At 37.9% G+C, this 17,389-nt stretch overlaps 1 protein-coding gene across 7 annotated transcripts in view; it reads left to right on the plus strand.

Annotated features, from left to right (window-relative positions):
* Positions 1-17,389, plus strand: part of CEP112 (centrosomal protein 112) — a 299,264-nt gene that overhangs the window by 151,673 nt on the left and 130,202 nt on the right. For all 7 annotated transcript variants that reach the window (XR_015732452.1, XR_015732453.1, XM_034412661.3 and 4 more), the window contains one exon: positions 5,015-5,245. Coding sequence is in view for 5 of the 7 variants with exons in the window: in XM_034412661.3 (XP_034268552.2) it covers positions 5,015-5,245 (231 nt within the window). In the remaining 2 variants the exon portion in view is untranslated. The remainder of the gene's footprint in view (positions 1-5,014; positions 5,246-17,389) is intronic.

The following is a 17,389-nucleotide window of genomic DNA, read 5'->3' on the forward strand; positions in this document are numbered from 1 at the left end:
TTTCCCTTTTTTTCTATCTTCAATCCAATCATACCATTTCTCCCATATTACGTAAAAGTCCGAATCCATCAGTCCTTTCAGTTCCAATGTCATTTTATCCATCTCGGCGCAATCTAATATCTTTCTAATTATTAAATCTTCGGAGGATATGTTTGAACTTCTCCAACATTGTGCAAATGCCAATCTTGCCGCCGTTGTCATATGTAGAATAATATATGTTGTTTTTTCATATTTCTTTTACATTATTCCTAGAAGAAACAATTCTGGTGTATATTTTATCTGGAAGCCTGTTACTTCCTGAATCCAACTATGTATTTTCATCCAATATTTTTTTGTTTTGGAGAATAACCACCATGTGTGAAAGAAGGTATCTTGCTTTTGTCCACATTTCCAACAATTGGGGTTTAAATTTGGTTATATTTTTGCCAGTCTAGAGGGTGCCAAGTACCAACAGTAAAACATTTTATATTATTTTTTTTATATTTTGCCAATCTGGTTAATTTATAATTTTTGTTCCAAATTATTTCCCAATCCTCTAGTTCAATATTATGTCCAATATTCCTAGGCCAGGCTATCATAACTCCTTTTACTATGTCTTCAGCTCTGTCAAATTCTTAGACACCTGAATTTGTAAGATAATTTGTATCTTACAATCTTGAAATTTTAAACTCACCAAATGTTAAATTAATAAGAGTATTGGTCAGCAACATAAAATCTTTTATAATAGATACTTCTAAAATATGTTTCAAAAGTTGAAAGATGTATAAATGGAAGTTTCAACACAATCTTTTTATTAATTGTATTTGTAAGCTAAATTTTAAAAGCAAATGTTTATAATTACATTTTATATCTTCCTACCTCTGAAAAGCATGTTCAAAGGTATGATGGAACTGAGTCACATTTCCTGATTTCAAAAGATACAGCAACAACCACATTAAGCTAAATCCAGTTTTCTTTTATCTCTGTTCTGTATCATACATATTTTACTCTGAAAACATTTTCTTGAAACTCTATGTAATTGTTGAGACACTATATAATCCTCTGCCTGCCATTTTTCATTTTTTTAAAAAATGAAAACAAACTAGTCTAGGATTCAGTAAAAGTAATTCTGGAGCGAAATGCTGTGTAGAGGGAAATATTTATCTTGAAATATGCAGTAGATATGGCTGGTACTAATTCCCAAATGTATGGTGGGGTGTAGCATCCCTTACTACTTACATTATTTGCTTACAGATAAAAATAGATTATTGATTAATTTGCTTAATAATACATGTGTGCTTATATGCTTGTATTAGATACAGTATATTATGTCTTCCCTATTTTACACATATATAAATCCCAATCTTCAGTTTTATATTAAAACGCTAGTGCAAAAGTTGATCTCTTTTCTTTCTGACAAAGTGTCCGGAACATTTCTTGGAACATTTCTTATTGTCACAAATCTTGCATTTATTCTATATAGTTTTTCTATTTCTACCTCATATGATCCCCTCCTCCCAAAGTGCTAAAGTTTTCTCTAATATCTTCATTACAATCCTCTGAAATTGCTCTAAATCTCAAAAACAAAATTATTTCGCTCTCAATTCAAATAGAGCCAGATAGTTCTTTTTCCAGCTCTCTGTCTATACATTTGTCGTACTTTTGAAAGTTTCCACTTTTCATTAGTTTTACATCTCCAGGATTGTTTTATGGAGCTTTCCATCTTCTTATCATCTTTCATCTTTACAAGTCTTTTACCCATTATCTTTTTTAAAACAGCTGTCAATTTAATATCAGTAATACAGCTAACTTACTACCCAGGGTCTCAACATGTATAATTCCTCTCTCTGCAGATTACTCTAGTAATCCTCTCCTCCCTTCTACTATTTTGCTGCTTTTCTGGTAGTTGTCATTATATTATAATCCAAAAATTAAAGTGTGTCAAACAAGAGAAAGAGGGCTTCTAGTTGATGTCGCGGCGAGATCGGACACAAGGAGCTGGTCTCTATGCTCCCGTGCCGAGTTCTCCCCATTGGTGGGTTCCGAAAGGAGCCAAAGCCACCCTGTAGGGGCGGTGAAGCAAAGAGGGGTGCCCTGTGAGGTCACGGAGAGTCGCAACTGTCCTGTCTGACCCGGGATTCTTTTTCCCTCTCAGCCACAGCAAGAAGAGGCAGCCGAAAGATGGCTGCCATGAAGCTGGGATAACTGAGGAACAACTAAGACTGGTGTCAGCTTTGGAAGCCATATAAGGCCGGAAGCTTCAATGCTGCCACCTTCTCATGTGTGGGAAAGTAGGAGGGGGGATTAAGGAGAGGGGTTGTGAGTAGACATAATAGCATTCTTCCTGTCGGTCAAGGTTAGGGCGATCCAGCATCTGGAGAAAGAGTGGTCAGGGGGCTGGATCGAGATGGGACGGACGTTGATTGGAGCATGTGATCGACTGAGGGGAAAGGGGATGGTTTTGGAAGCTTTGACTTACTGAAGGAAAACCTGGGCTTTTCAGATTCGGGTTTTCCCAGATGTGCCAGTTTGCCTATTCTAGTAAAGAGAACTTTGGAAAAATATTTGCTTCTGCGTCTTTACTTGGAGTTGGGGTTTTTCTGGAATGCTGACAACTGGTGTTGGAGCGAAGTAGGTGAACAGTGACTGGAACTGGGGGAGAGGATTCCTTTTTACTTAAAACCTAACCCCAAGGAACAATTTAGAACTATTTGCTCAGAATTGTTTGTTAAAGCACTTTTGTAAAAAGTGTTTTGTAAAAACACTTTTAAATGTTTTTAATTGGTTTGTTATTGTTTTTAATTATGGGGACAAATTTATATATATCTTTTAAATAGTATTTTAATGTTTGTAGTTTATATTTTTATTTGGCTGTACACCGCCCTGAGTCCTCAGGGAGAAGGACGGTATATAAATTTGATATAAAATAAATAAATAAATAAAATAAAGCGGCGATTAAGCATTCTGAGAAAAATACCAGACTAGAAGGAAAAGACCTAAAGAGAGAAAAATAATAAATTTCTAAAAATAGAGAAGATTGTACTCTTAAACTGGGAAGACATGGTATTGGGAAGGCATAATAATGAAATAATGATTGTATCTTAATACAAATAGATGTAAAGAGTGAAATATATGAGGTAAGTTAAAAATGAACAGGATTCAAAGCACCAAAGTGGGCAAGAGATGTTGGATAGAAAGAAAATGTCTTTTAATAAAAGGGTGACATGATTAAAAGTTAGAATCGAGATAGAAAAAAGAGAAAGGGGGAATATTAATGTATACATTTTTACATAATAAAATAAAAGCAATAACAAGAGGGAAGCTTAGAAATTGAATGGCGGTATTATGTATGATCAAATATTATTGATCATATATGCTCTAACGAGTGGCATTAGAGCAATATATTAAAACATGGAATAATTAAATAATGATAAGCTACAACTTAATATAAATGTATATTAGAAATATAGAAGTTGGTTGAATGTAATAACTATGATTAATTTTACTAGTCTTATTTGTATTAGAATGTATGACACCCAGGTGCCACACTGTTCACTCATTGCTATGTATATGTAAAATAAAATAAAAAACTTGAAACAAAACAACAACAACAAAAACAAGAGAAAGAGAAAAGGCAAACTTCCCCCTTTATTTTATTTATTTTTAAATTTATTTTATTTTTCGAACAAAAATTACAAATTCAAACAAAGAAAATAAGAAAATCAAAATGTGACAGGGACAGTAGGCACACCAGTGCACTTACATACATCCCCTTAGAGAGCTCTTAAATATGGATCAAGGTACACAGAAGTTAAATTAGAATTAAAACTGTGAAAGTTAATGGCTGAGACAACTGAATCAAGTTATTCCAGACTTTGACAATTCTGTTATAAAGATCCATTTTTAAATAATCAAGTTTAAAGCAGTTTACATTAAGTTTAAAGTGGTTGTTCGTATCCATTACATTACAATTAATGCTAAAAAAAGTCATTTACAGGTATAGCATTATTATGTACAATTTTGTATGCAATACCTAAGTCTGACCTCAAGTGTCACAGTTCTAAACTATCCAAACCAAGAATTTCAAGCCTAGTAGCATAATTTCAAGCCTTTTGCGCATATTCTATTATGCATAGAAGAATGCAAGACTTTTCGTGTAAATTACTTCTGAACTCGCTTGATTGTATTTATGTCCGGTGTATGGAAAGGATTCCAGACATCTGAACAGATTCTAGGATTGGCATAATATATGTTTGTAAGCTCAATGAGCAATATAATATTTCCAGAGGGAAAAAACCTTCATAGAATTAAATTCATGACTTTCAGTGTTTTTTTTTAGCAGTGATGTTACAATGAACTTTACCACATAAATTGTTAGAGATGAGTACACCTAGGTCCTTAACAAAATAAGGGTCATTATTTTTCTACTTTGTCTTTCTGTGCCCTTAATATTTTTATCTCAAATGGCATTCTATTGTTAGTTAACACCCCAGTCAGTATCTCCATAGTTACAGACAGCATTACAGTCTGGTTCATGTTACATTGAGAAAATCTCTATCTGTAAATTTGTGATAACTGAAAATGTTTAAGAAATGAGGCTTGTTTCCAGCTTTTGTCCATATAGGTTGCATTATGACAGTGAACTTGATTGAAACCCCTCAACTTCAACTGCTCAACTCATGAGCCAATGCAAAAAACTCAGTTTCTGCTGTCCCGGTAACAAGTGGGCAATCTCACAATCTCTGCTTTTTCCAGAGAAACTGCACTGGCCAGAATTCATTGTCTGATTGCTGAACTCCACAGTGCCATCCCTGCTTCTTCGGGGATATCTACTTCACCATGCATTATCAGTGGAGACTTACTTATAAGGCTCACTATAATGTGTAAATAGTTTGAGAAAACATTTTCCTACTTTTGATATGACAATATTTGATATTTTCTGTTCTAACATGCAAACTTTGTGTGTGTGTGTGTGTGTGTGTGTATAAAAATTAAGTATTTGTTCTTGTTGATTGGTGGTATTGTTATTTTAAAGATCATCTGTGACATGGAAGCCCAGATCCACACACTGAGGGAAGAACTGATTCAGGTGAATACTCAAAGAAAACAGCAATTGGTAGAACTTAGTCTTCTTCGGGAAGAAGAAAAGCAAAGAGCTGCTCGAGATTATGAGACTGCCATGAACAAAAAGAAAGCTGAGTCAGAAAAAATGATTCTAGACCTGAAAAAGACTAATGCTGCAGAAAAGGAGATGGCACTGGAAAAGGTAAGAATAAAAATATCTGATTAAGATATTGCAATTCGGGGATATTAAAATTAATGTGGAACTAACACAGTGTTGAAGTAAGTCTGGGAAGTGTGAACAGCATGTTACTATCTTCATTCTGCACAATGCACATAAACCAACCCTGTATAGATTTTAGAAGGGGTTCTTTATTGAAGCCTCTAGCAAAGCATGTTTTCAAATCAAAACTATAACACAAAGAGCTACTCTGCTTTAGAACAACTGAGTAGCCATGTCACTTCACTTCTCTGGATATCTGCGCATGTGTGAAGGAAAGTACTTGTTTGAGATGGCCCGGTTTTCATTGGCATTGAGGCAGAGTAGGGCAACGTGTGGGGGGTTTAGGAGGCCAAAAACGGGCCGATTTTTTGCAAAAACAGTGTTTTGCCCTCCCCAGCCCCCAGGAGACTCTGCAGGCCTCCCAAACCCTCTGTGTACCCCGTTTTTGTGAAAAACGGGCCCATTTTTGGCCTTCTAAACCCCCCTCATGTTATGTTTTTGCCGTCCCCAGCTCCCAGGAGCACTCTGCAGGCCTCCCAAACCCTCTGCACATGCCGTTTTGGGGAAAAATGGGCCCATTTTTTTTGAAAAATGCGATGTGCAGAGGGTTTGGGAGGCCTGCAGAGTGCTTCTGGGAGCCGGGGAGGGCAAAAACTTTTTTTTTCTTGTTTACCTCTTCAAAATCTTGGTGCATTTTATACTCCGGTGCGTCTTTTAGTCCAAAAAATATGGTATTTCAAGATAATAAAGAGGGAAGTTTAAGATAGTCTATAAGAATTTGTGGTACTGAGTTGTGGATGCACTCTGCAGGTTTTCTCATTAAATTTAAAAGTTAATTCTGACTTTACCTTTCCAAGTTATTTAAAGTTCTTCTAGACACTCCTGCACTGGAGTAAAGATTAAGAGTGGTTAAAAAATTTTTTTCCTCTTTTGCAAAAGAGTAAACTGAAAGTTATATGATTTTTCTCTTTGGAATCCTTGATCAGCGGATGATCAGAAACTGGAGGCTTGTAGATGGTTGGTGCAGTGACAGAGAATGCACCACCTCTGCTCCGCTCTGACCCCATCATTTTTAGTCTGTATTTAATCTTTTACAATTTTATTCTGCTTTTATGTTTATCATTGTTTTTATATCTCTATTTTTACTCTATTTTAAACTGCTAGAGTCATTTTGGGTAGTGAGAGGGATGTATATGCATTTAATAAAATAAATAAATAAGCACAGGGACTTAGCAACTATGTATATTATTATTAACAGGGTACCAGAGATCCTATCAATTCAGTGCATTCCTATTTATCCTTATTTTTACACCCTCTGCCCAGCATTTTCTTTTGTCATAATTGCACTCAATTGAACTTGCTTGTCTTGGTTCAAATGAAAAACCAGAGAGTCTGGGCCAGAATCAGGTATTATGAAATTGTGTTCTTGTGAACTTGACTATTCAAGTTTAGTCTTGACATACCTTAGAAGGGAAATACTTTCTTGTCTATGTTTTATTTACTATCTTTGTTTTTCTTTGTTTGATATAATTACATTAACCCTTTTTAAATCAGGAACTTGAATATATGTCCTATTAATGTACCAACATACATAGAGTATTAAACGATATTACTAGTTTTCTGAAATGGTACAGCATATAAATGAAGCAAAATACTGCTCCTGATAAAATAAACCTTCATTTTACTTTACATTTAGGGCTTTGGTTTGGCTTGTTTTGCCATTGCTTTGGCAAATTTCCTTTTTGATGGTGCTTAAATACTTGATGTTAGACTACAAAGGAACTTCTCAAAATACTTATCTACATTAGTTGACATCCAGGTGTTTAAATGCTTTAGCATATATTAAAGTACCATCTATAATTTATTGCAAGATGAAATACGGCAACCAAATGGAACAATTAGCATATAGAATTGGAACAGCATTTGGGAAACTGACATTTCATTTGCGGGTATCATATTCTTCGTCTCTAATTTTAAACAGCTTATGTTGGAAATCTGCCAGCTTGAAACTATTACATAACTATGATCAACAGTTCAGAATCTTTTCGGAATTTAAAGAAAATCGCACTTAGCATAATTATTTAAAGCCAAGGTCAGAGAAAGTATTTAAATCTTTGAAATTCTTAATTAAAGGATTAATATTAACTCATGACGACACTGTCATTTTTGCTTAAAAGCTGAATTTGAATCACATTTCCTCCCCCCCCCCCTTTTAGATCTTTTAAAATTTGAAACATATTAATGGGAAAAGGTAAGTTTTCTAAATTAAAGTTATGCTTTTTTATTATGGTATATTTTCTTTTTAAAAGTAACTGATCTTTTTTTTGTTAAAGGAAGCAGAACTATAATAATAACTAATGCCAATTAAAAAGTTTAAATATTTGCCTATATCTCCAGAAACAGAATCAGATTTTCCAGGAACTTTATATGGCAAGTAGACCAGTTGTAGTCTACAGCAATACATGTAATTTGAAGAAACATAACATGAAATCTGTATGATATTTATTAGATATAGAAACATTTTCCATCTTAAGACGTTTGGTAGATGATTCTGTTGGGCTAAAGTTTGCTTTATTTGGGCTGTTGGGCTAAAGTCTGCTTTATTTGAGATATGTAATGTTTGAAATGTCAGAGGCTGCTGCTCAGCTTTCCAATCTTCTGAAGGCTACACAAGACTATTTTATTATGCTGTGATATTACCAGAAGGGACATGGTGGGATTTAAGAATAGGAAATGGAAAAAGGAAGTCTCCCAGGTACAAACCACTTCTATTCCTCTGCTTAAAACTATCTGAAAAAAATTAGCCAAAGTCATTAATAATTAGGCAGGGGTGAAATGCTGCCAGTTTGCACCGGTTCAGGTGAACCAGTAGTTAAAAAAAGCTACTGGTCATCCGAACCGGTATTTCTGATACTCAGCTGTGCCGCGCTGTTTATATTCGCTAGAAAGCAGTAAATTCTGCTTTCTAGCGAAGCTAAATCACGCAACACAGCTGTTCCCTCCTTTGCTGTTCTACTTACCTTCCCAAGCCTCCCAGGCCACCCCAACGATGTCCTTGAAGTGATGTCCCAGTGCCTGGAGGCTGTGCGGATCTGGATGGGGAGGAACAGGCTCAAGCTCAACCCTTCCAAGACTGAGTGGCTGTGGCTCCCGGCATCCCGATATAGTCAGTTGACTCCATCACTGACTATTGGGGGCGAGTCTTTGGCCCCCACTGAAAGGGCTCGCAATCTGGGAGTCCTCCTGGATAGGCAGCTGTCTTTGGAGGAACATCTGACGGCTGTTACCAGGGGGACCTTTTATCAGGTTCGCCTGATTCGCCAGTTGCGGCCCTTCCTTGATCAGGATTCCTTGTGCACAGTCACTCACGCCCCCGTCACCTCTCGCCTTGACTACTGCAACGCTCTCTAAATGGGGCTCCCCTTGAAGAGCACCCGGAGGCTCCAGCTGGTCCAGAATGCAGCAGCGCGGGTAGTGATGGGAGCAACATGGCGCTCCCATGTAACACCACTCCTGCGCGAGCTGCACTGGCTCCCGGTGGTCTTCCGAGTGCGCTTCAAGGTGTTGGTTACCACCTTTAAAGCGCTCCATGGCATAGGGCCTAGTTACTTCCAAGACCGCCTGCTGCTACCGACGACCTCCCATCGACCCGTGCGCTCCCACAGAGAGGGCCTCCTCAGGGTGCCATCAGCCAAACAGTGCAGGCTGGTGGCCCCCAGGGGGAGGGCCTTCTCTGTGGGGGCTCCCACCCTCTGGAATCAGTTGCCCCTGGAGATAAGAAGAATCCATGATCTCAATGCCTTCCGTTGTTCCCTGAAAACCCATATTTTCCAGCAAGCCGGGTTGGCTTAGAAGAAATTTTTAAATTCTTTTAATTAGTTTGTGATTCTTAACTTTCGGCCCAAATTTATATATATTTTTAAATGTTTTAATATTTGTATTCTATGTTTTTTATCTTGGCTGTACACCGCCCTGAGTCCTCAGGAGAAGGGCGGTATATAAATTGGAAATTAAATTAAATTAAATTAAATTAAATTTTCCGTGCAAAGTGTGCTTTTGGTGCACACTGTGCATGCGCGCATAGTAAACAAGTGGCAATCAGCTGCAATTAGGGACTGCAGTATTGCTGTGTTTAGGGTTATGGATTCTGTGCACAGAATATCTAATCCTTAGTATTTATGTTGATTTTGTAGAATGGGATTGTGGTTTTTCAGGGCAAAAATAATGCTACGAAGGGTAAGAATAAAAGAAGCAATGATATAGGTTACCATAAAAATCTAGTGCTTCACACAAGCAACCATTGTCAATAGCATTATTTGAGGGGAGGGATTTCTCAAGAAAGAAAGGGCCAGTCAGTTTCAGATGTTACTTGAAGAAACTTCTAGAGTGAGGCCAGCAACCTTTTCATGATGCCAGCAGTGTTTGACTTCTTTTTTCTTTAAAGGTGGCAGGAAGCCAGTCAAGAAGATAAGACTCATTGTCTGGTGAGGTAAATTGTGGTGTGTGGTTTTTTTTTTTAAAAAAAATAAGAAAATGCTGCAAAAATAAATTTGCAGATTTTGATTATATGACCAGGTAGTGATGGTGAACCTAAGTGCCGAAAAAGGAGCACGCGCATTTGTGGGCCACAACCCAGAAAAGGAGCTGCCCAGGGCACATATGTGCGCCCGAAAATGAACTTCCGGTTTCAGCTACTGAACCTCCAGGTTCAGCCAGCTACTATTCCGGGTTTCTGGTGTGCGTTTGCATGCGCATGCGATGATCAGCTGGCCAGCGCACATGCTCACACAGGAAAACGGAAGACCAGCTCTTCTAGTTTCCGGCACTGCCGCATGCAAAAAAGCCAGCTGATAGTCTGACTATCCACCTTCAAGATCACCATCCTCCTGTTCTACAGTTTCAGAGTTATCCATCCAGGATAGTGCTTCATTAGCATCATCATCATCAGACACGCACAGCCACATATCACTATCACCTAAAAGAAAGAAAAAACCCTTCCCTCCTGGAACCATCATAGATAAATTTGTGATAAAAACTAGCAGATTGGAAAAAGAGTTAATTCATGAAAAAATTGCCCAGTTTGTTTATGCAACGAACTCTTCTTTCCGTCTGACTGAGAACCCATATTTCATTAATATGGTTCAGTCACTGAGACCAGGATACAGTCCACCCAGCAGAGCAGATGTTGCAGGGAAATGCTGGATAAAGTGTATGACAGAGAAATGGAGCAATGTGCAACAGCTCTGGAGGGTAGAATTGTTAACCTAAGTATTGATGGGTGGAGTAATGTCCACAATGATTCTATTGTATGTGCTTGTATAACAACAGAAGAAGGGAAAGTCTTCCTTGCACAAACAATTGATACGTCAGGAAATGCACACACAGCAGAATACTTACAAGAAGTGGCAGTAAAAGCTATAATAACGCGTGAACAAAAATTCAAATGTCTAGTACGCAGTTTGGTCACAGACTGCTGCAAATGTATCCAAGATGAGAAGAAATTTAGAAGAGCAGGAAGGGAATACAAAGCTAATAACATATGGTTGCAGTGCTCATTTGCTGCACCTCTTAGCCAAAGACTTAAGTGTTCCAGAAATAAAGACTATTGTTGTTGAAATTGCTAAATACTTCCGTAACAATCATTTTGCTGCAGCAGCTCTGAAAAGGATGGGTGGAACCAAGCTAACGCTCCCACAAGATGTTAGATGGAACTCTGTTGTGGACTGTTTTGAGCAGTATATCAAGAACTGGCCTATTCTGATGACAGTTTGTGAAGAAAATCGAGATAAAATAGATGGCACTGTCACGGCCAAAATCCTCAACATTGGGCTTAAGAGAAATGTTGAACATATGCTGAGCATCCTGAAACCCATCTCTGAAGCTTTAAAAAAAATACAGAAAAATAGCTGTTTTATTGCTGATGCTGTTGAAATTTGGAAGGAACTGAGTGAACACTTAAAAACAGAACTACACATGGACAGAATTAAATTACAAGCATTAAAAAAATGAATGGGACAAGTACTGTCTCCAGCTCATTTTGTGGCAAATATTGTCAATATCTGTTCTGTCCCCGTACCACGCAAACACCCCCACAGATGGCCCGAAGTTAATAAGCCACACGACAAAACTCTTTGATGATAAAGCTGGCAGCAACCCAGTGGCTAGCTGCCAATTCAGACTTTACTCACACAAAACAAAGATTAATCCAAATGCAGTCCGATAAAGCAGGCAAAGTCCAGTAAAGCAGAGATCATTGAGTATTTCCAGTTTTTTGCTCGTCACAAACTGAACCGGCCACCACACCCACATTTATACCCTGTGGGGTGTGGTCCAGTGACTCAGCTAATCTCTGGCATGCCTTCCCCTCTGCTGTGCACGCTTCTCCCTGCGCCTCTGTCGAGAGTCCAGCCAGCACTTATCTTCCTCGTCGCTGTCCACCTGTGGCTGCGGGGACGTGCTTGGCTCTGAGCCTATCGTTTGGCCTTCGGTGTCCTCCGGAGGCATTGCCAGAGAGGAGGGTCCTGGAGAGGGAGGCCTTGCCAACTCCTCCCCCTCACTCTCAGAGTCTGCATCTGTCGATAGCCCAGGCTCAGGCAACGGAGCCACAACAATATCCAGTATCAGGGTCAAAACTTAAGTGCTGAGGAACAGGAGTTAGCTATGACATGGGTATCCAGCAATCATCCATCTGTAATGCCAACTATAATAAACTTCAAAGCTAAGGGGGAACCATTCAAGAAATATATGTTTGCTGAAGATATTTTAAAGAAAGTCACACCAGTGAACTGGTAGAAGTCACTTAAGCACTTGGATTTAGAGACTGTTCAAGTAATGATTTCACTTTTAACAGCAGTAGCTTCTTTTGCAGGCGTTGAAAGAATATTCTCTTCCGATTGAGAAATCGTTTGGGATCCGATAAAGCAGGAAAGCTTGTTTTTCTTTTCCAGATTATGAACAAAGAAGAAGATGAAGATGACGAGTGAGCGACAGAGGACAGTATTTAAGTTTTTCATGTGTAGGCTGGGCTGACAGTCTAAGTTTCTTAAAATATATATATTTTGTTTAGCCAAATTAGTTAACAAACATGGATGTTTGTTTAAGCAAATAACATATGCTATAATGTTATTGTTTTAGTTGAATAAATCTATTTAAATTGTTATTATTAAGGTAATGATTATTTTTCTCCTTCCTAAGTACAACAGAAAAGTTGTCCAAATATGAATGATTAACCTATTAAACTGGGGATAAAAAAAACTAATATGAAAAGTTGTTATTCTAAAAATCTTCATCTACTTGCATATTAAAGTTATACCAGCAAGAATTAGTCTTTATGTAGAAAACTATGATTTAAATCAAGCCTTACTGACTAGTGATTTAAATCGTGATTTAAATCGTGATTTAAATCAGTTTGATTTAAATCAAATCCACCCTGACCCTAATATCCTTCTGAATCACTTGAAAGGGTTGGAACTACCAGTTTTGTACATTAAAGTCTCCACTTAGTGATTATGGAGAATATTTTAGTGCTCTTCCCCATGTTATTTGAGATCCACATGAAACTGCTGGGAGAGATTTTTCACTGTTCAAAGTAGGGTGTCATCAATATGCTAATGACATCCAGTTCTGTGTTGCTACTTGGGCTGAATTGGAGATTCTGTTGAAGTTCTGAGCCAGTGTCTAGAGGTTATAAACTCAGGTTAAAAACTACCAAGACAAGATCTCCTATCATTAGAGTGATCTTGTAATATCTGTTCTACTAATCACTCTAGGCAGGGTCATGCTGTTTCCAAACAGCATGTTCATACCTTGGGGATTCTTCTGGGGACTTGTGGGTCCTAATTAAACAATGAAAGCCATGGCCAGAAGAACATTCATCCACCTTCGGCTGGTGCACCAGTTATGACCAAGATGTTCTGTTGGTAATTTATAACTTGATCACCATCTGGCTGGATTGCTGCAATGTGCTGCCTTTGAAAATGACCCAGAAGCTACAGCTGAAAATTCCTGTCACGTTATCTCTGTAAACCAAGAATTGCAACTATTATAAATTTAGCGCATCGATTGCCAATAGCTTCCTGGTTTATCATCCCACCTGCTGTTTAACACTTGTAAACTCCTTTACATCTCAGCACTTGGGATATATCGAGCAATGTCTTATAGACTGAATCCAATCCATGCATGTTTCCTGTTTCATTAAATAAAAAAAAAAGGTAAGGTGCAGCAGAAAGCACCAGAAGAGATATTTGTAGGTTCCACATTGAAAATTTCAATTCTGACTCATAACCTTAAGTAACTTTGGAATAACTCTGTTCAACTTCTACTGACGTATGGCCTATGATCATTCCTAGAGCAATGATTTGATGGTAATAATATATTTTGATAACTTTCTATCTGTGCTATTTTTTTTTTTTTTAAATTTGATTTATATGCCGCCCTTCTCCGAAGACTCAGGGCAGCTTACAATGCATGTGCTCTGAATTGAACTTTCATTGCAGTGATATAGAAGAGGCCCCAAATGGAAATTGAGAGCATAATTCAAAATCATATAAAGTCCATTTAAAAGGAGTTGTATTGGTTGCCCAAGGGCTTCTGTTATACACAACAGCATATTGCAGCTATTAAAGCTCCCTGTTCTTGTATAGTCCTTTGAAACATTAAAAACTGTTATAGAGTTCTTTTTTCTACTCCCTGTGTATAATATAACATGAAGAAGACATAATATAGTATTTCCAGGAGAGAGTCTTCTCAGTTATGGCTAAGTCATTATCTCAGTCTCCTTTCCAGAAGCCAAGCTTGTGCAGTATTGATTTCTGTTTGTCTATAACTGAAAATGTAGATATTCAATCAAGCTGTTGGCTGTGGTTTACTGTATATGACCATAACTTTCTGTTTATACTTTATTGATAACATTTCCGCTTTGAATTGGCTGATTGGTTATTGCTTTACTCATTTGTAAAATTTATTTTTAGCTGTTCTTGGTCCAATGATTGATTGATTGATTGCATGCATGCATGCATGAATAAAGGAAGGAAGGAAGGAAGAATTTTAGAAATAGAAATAGAATAACAGAGTTGGAGGGGACCTTGGGGGTGTTCTAGTCCAACCCTCTGCTTAGGCAGGAAACCCTACACCACTTCAGACAAATGGTTATCCAACATCTTCTTAAAAACTTCCAGTGTTGGAGCATTCGCAAGTTCTGGAGGCAAGTTGTTCCACTGATTAATTGTTCTAACTGTCAGGAAATTTCTCCTTAGTTCTAAGTTGTTTCTCTCCTTGATTAGTTTCTACCCATTGTGTCTTGTCCTACCCTCAGGTCAGCGGTGAAACCCACTTACCTTCGCTACTGGTTCTGGAACGGAGGAGCGCATGCTACACACGCATGCACCTCTTCTGCGCATGTGCAGAACCTTCTGCGCATACACAGATGGTAAAAAACGGAATGTAATGACATCCCGGCGGGTGGGTGGAGCCTCCCGCCACCGGCACTACTGGTTCGGTGAACCGGTTAGAACTGGGGGGATTTCACTACTGCCTCAGGTGTTTTGGGGAATAGCTTGACTCCCTCTTCTTTGTGGCAACCCCTGAGATATTGGAACACTGCTATCATGTCACCCCTGGTCCTTCTTTTCATTAAACTAGACATACCCAATTCCTGCAACCGTTCTTCATATGTTTTAGCCTCCAGTCCCCTAATCATCTTTGTTGGTCTTCTTTGCACTTTTTCTAGAGTCTCCACATCTTTTTTACATCATGGTGACCAAAACTGAATGCAATATTCCAAGTGTTCCAACTGGCCTTATCAAGGCATTATAAAGTGGTATTAACACTTCATGTGATCTTGATTCTATCCCTCTGTTTATGCAGCCTAGAACTGTTGGCTTTTTTGGCAGCCGCTGCATTTTGTTCCACATGATGGCTTCTTTTTGTAGAAGCTAAACTTTGGCTGATAATTATTGTTAAGGTGATGGTAGGATAAGGAAGCTGTCCATTAAACTACAACAACATAGAATACAGTCCTGACCAATTCTTCCCTTGCAAATGATCTCAGGCATTTGCAGTTGATTATAAAGTTTCAGAGCAAAATTAACTGACAGTGATAAGACAATTGTTTTTTCTCTTCTGATGTAAATTATCCCATCCTAATGGCAGATCTTGAAAAATGTTTTAGAGAGTGCAACCACATCCTTCTCTGGAGACATGTGAGAGATGCATTGGAAGGCAATCCTGTGCATCGGGGGTGGTGGGGTGGTGGTGAGAAATGCAGATGCTTTAAAGTTAGAAAGGAGCTATATTTATGCCTCCATGTGCTCTGGAGCATTTTTTGGAGTTGAATCTAAAATGCTACATTAGTTTAGTTTACTTTATTGACATTGCACCTCGTACAACGAAATTAAATGCCATCTTCAGTGTATATCATATATAAGAAAACTATAAAAATAAAACAAAAACACACATCCTTCACATTCTATACAATTGAATTGAAAACTGCTGATTCTGCATTAATATTACACTATACAATAGAATTCAATATAGTTACTGCTCTGGGATAGAAGCTATTTTTCAGCCTATTTGTCCTAGTTTTTATTGTCCTGTACCGTCTGCAGTGGTGGGATTCATTTTTTTTAACAACCGGTTCTGTGGGTGTGGCTTAGTTGGGGGTGTGGCTTGGTGGTCATGTGACTGGGTGGGCATGGCTAGCTGGTCATGTGATCGGGTGGGTGTGGCTATGTGCATAGGGACTACTCAGAGGGCTGAAAAAAGTCATTTCTGTCTGGTCTTCGCACTTATGACCATCCTCACATTTATGCCCATTGTGGCATTCTTAACAGCTGTGTCAGTCATTTCACCGCTACTTCTCTTCACCACGGTGACAAGATAGGGCGTAAAACGTAAAATGTGAGGACAGTCGTAAGTTCGAGGACTGGTCAAAAGTGCGAGGACCAGTCAAAAATAACTTTTTCAGCCCTCTGAGTAGTCCATATGCACAAAAGGACCACCCAGAGGCCTGAAAAAAGTGATTTCTGACAGGTCTTTGCACTTTTGACCCGTCCTCACCCTTATGACTGGTCATCATTTATGCCCATTGTAGCATTCTTAACAACCATGTCACTCATTTCACAACAGCTTCTCTTCACCCTGGTGACAAGATAGGGCGAAAAACGTAAAATGTGAGGACAGTCGTAAGTTCGAGGAGTGGTCAAAAGTGTGAGGACCAGTCAAAAATAACTTTTTCAGCCCTCTGAGTAATCCATATGCACAAAAGGATACAGCAATAGAGAGGGATGAAGGAAGGAGAAGAGAGATGGAAGAAAGAAGGAGAAGGAGGGAAGGAAGAGAAGAGAGGAAGGAAGGGAAAGGAAATTAGAGTAGGAGTGAGGGTAAGAGAGGAAGGAAGAGAGGAGGAGAAGGAGAAAGGAAGAGGAAGTAGAGAGGAAAAGAAGCGGGGGGGGGAAGAAAGTAAGAAGGAAAGAAAAGAGAGGTGGTAGGTTTGAGGAGAAAGATTGCTGTACAGTAAAAAAGATGAAATGGAAGAAAGGCAACCCCAAACAAATATAAAGATATTAAGATAAAGAATGAATTGTTAAACTTTACAGAATAAAAGAGAACAAATATGAATAAATAACAATAATTAGAAACACACATACAAACATACAATTTATTTTCTTTGAACAGAGTATTTGGCCGGTTCACAAATTTAAACAGTGTTTAGTCATTTCAATTAAATTTACAATTTCTATATTTCCTTTTTGCCATATTTATTCCTTATCTATTTTTTAAAAAAACCAATATTACCCTTCATCCTCATCTCTAATCTTAATCAAATTCAATTTTTCCCTTCTATTCTATATTATATCCTTCCCATTGTCATCTATTTTTATATCCATCCTCACATTGGTTAATTATGTAATATTACAGGTTTAATATAAATTCAGCATTTTAATATAAATCAATTAGTTATACAACTATCTTTTTTGTATATTAATCAATATGAACATGAATATTCCAATTATTTCCATGCAATCCAATTTCTTACAAATCAATTAATTATATTTACCAATAATAATAAACCAAATAATTCCCCCCATATATTCCTCCAAACCACAACTTAACCATTTCTGCTTTCAA

Source organism: Pantherophis guttatus, chromosome 2 (assembly GCF_059756535.1).
Source record: "Pantherophis guttatus breed Tessera chromosome 2, ASM5975653v1, whole genome shotgun sequence".
Classification (NCBI taxonomy): Eukaryota; Metazoa; Chordata; class Lepidosauria; order Squamata; family Colubridae; genus Pantherophis; species Pantherophis guttatus.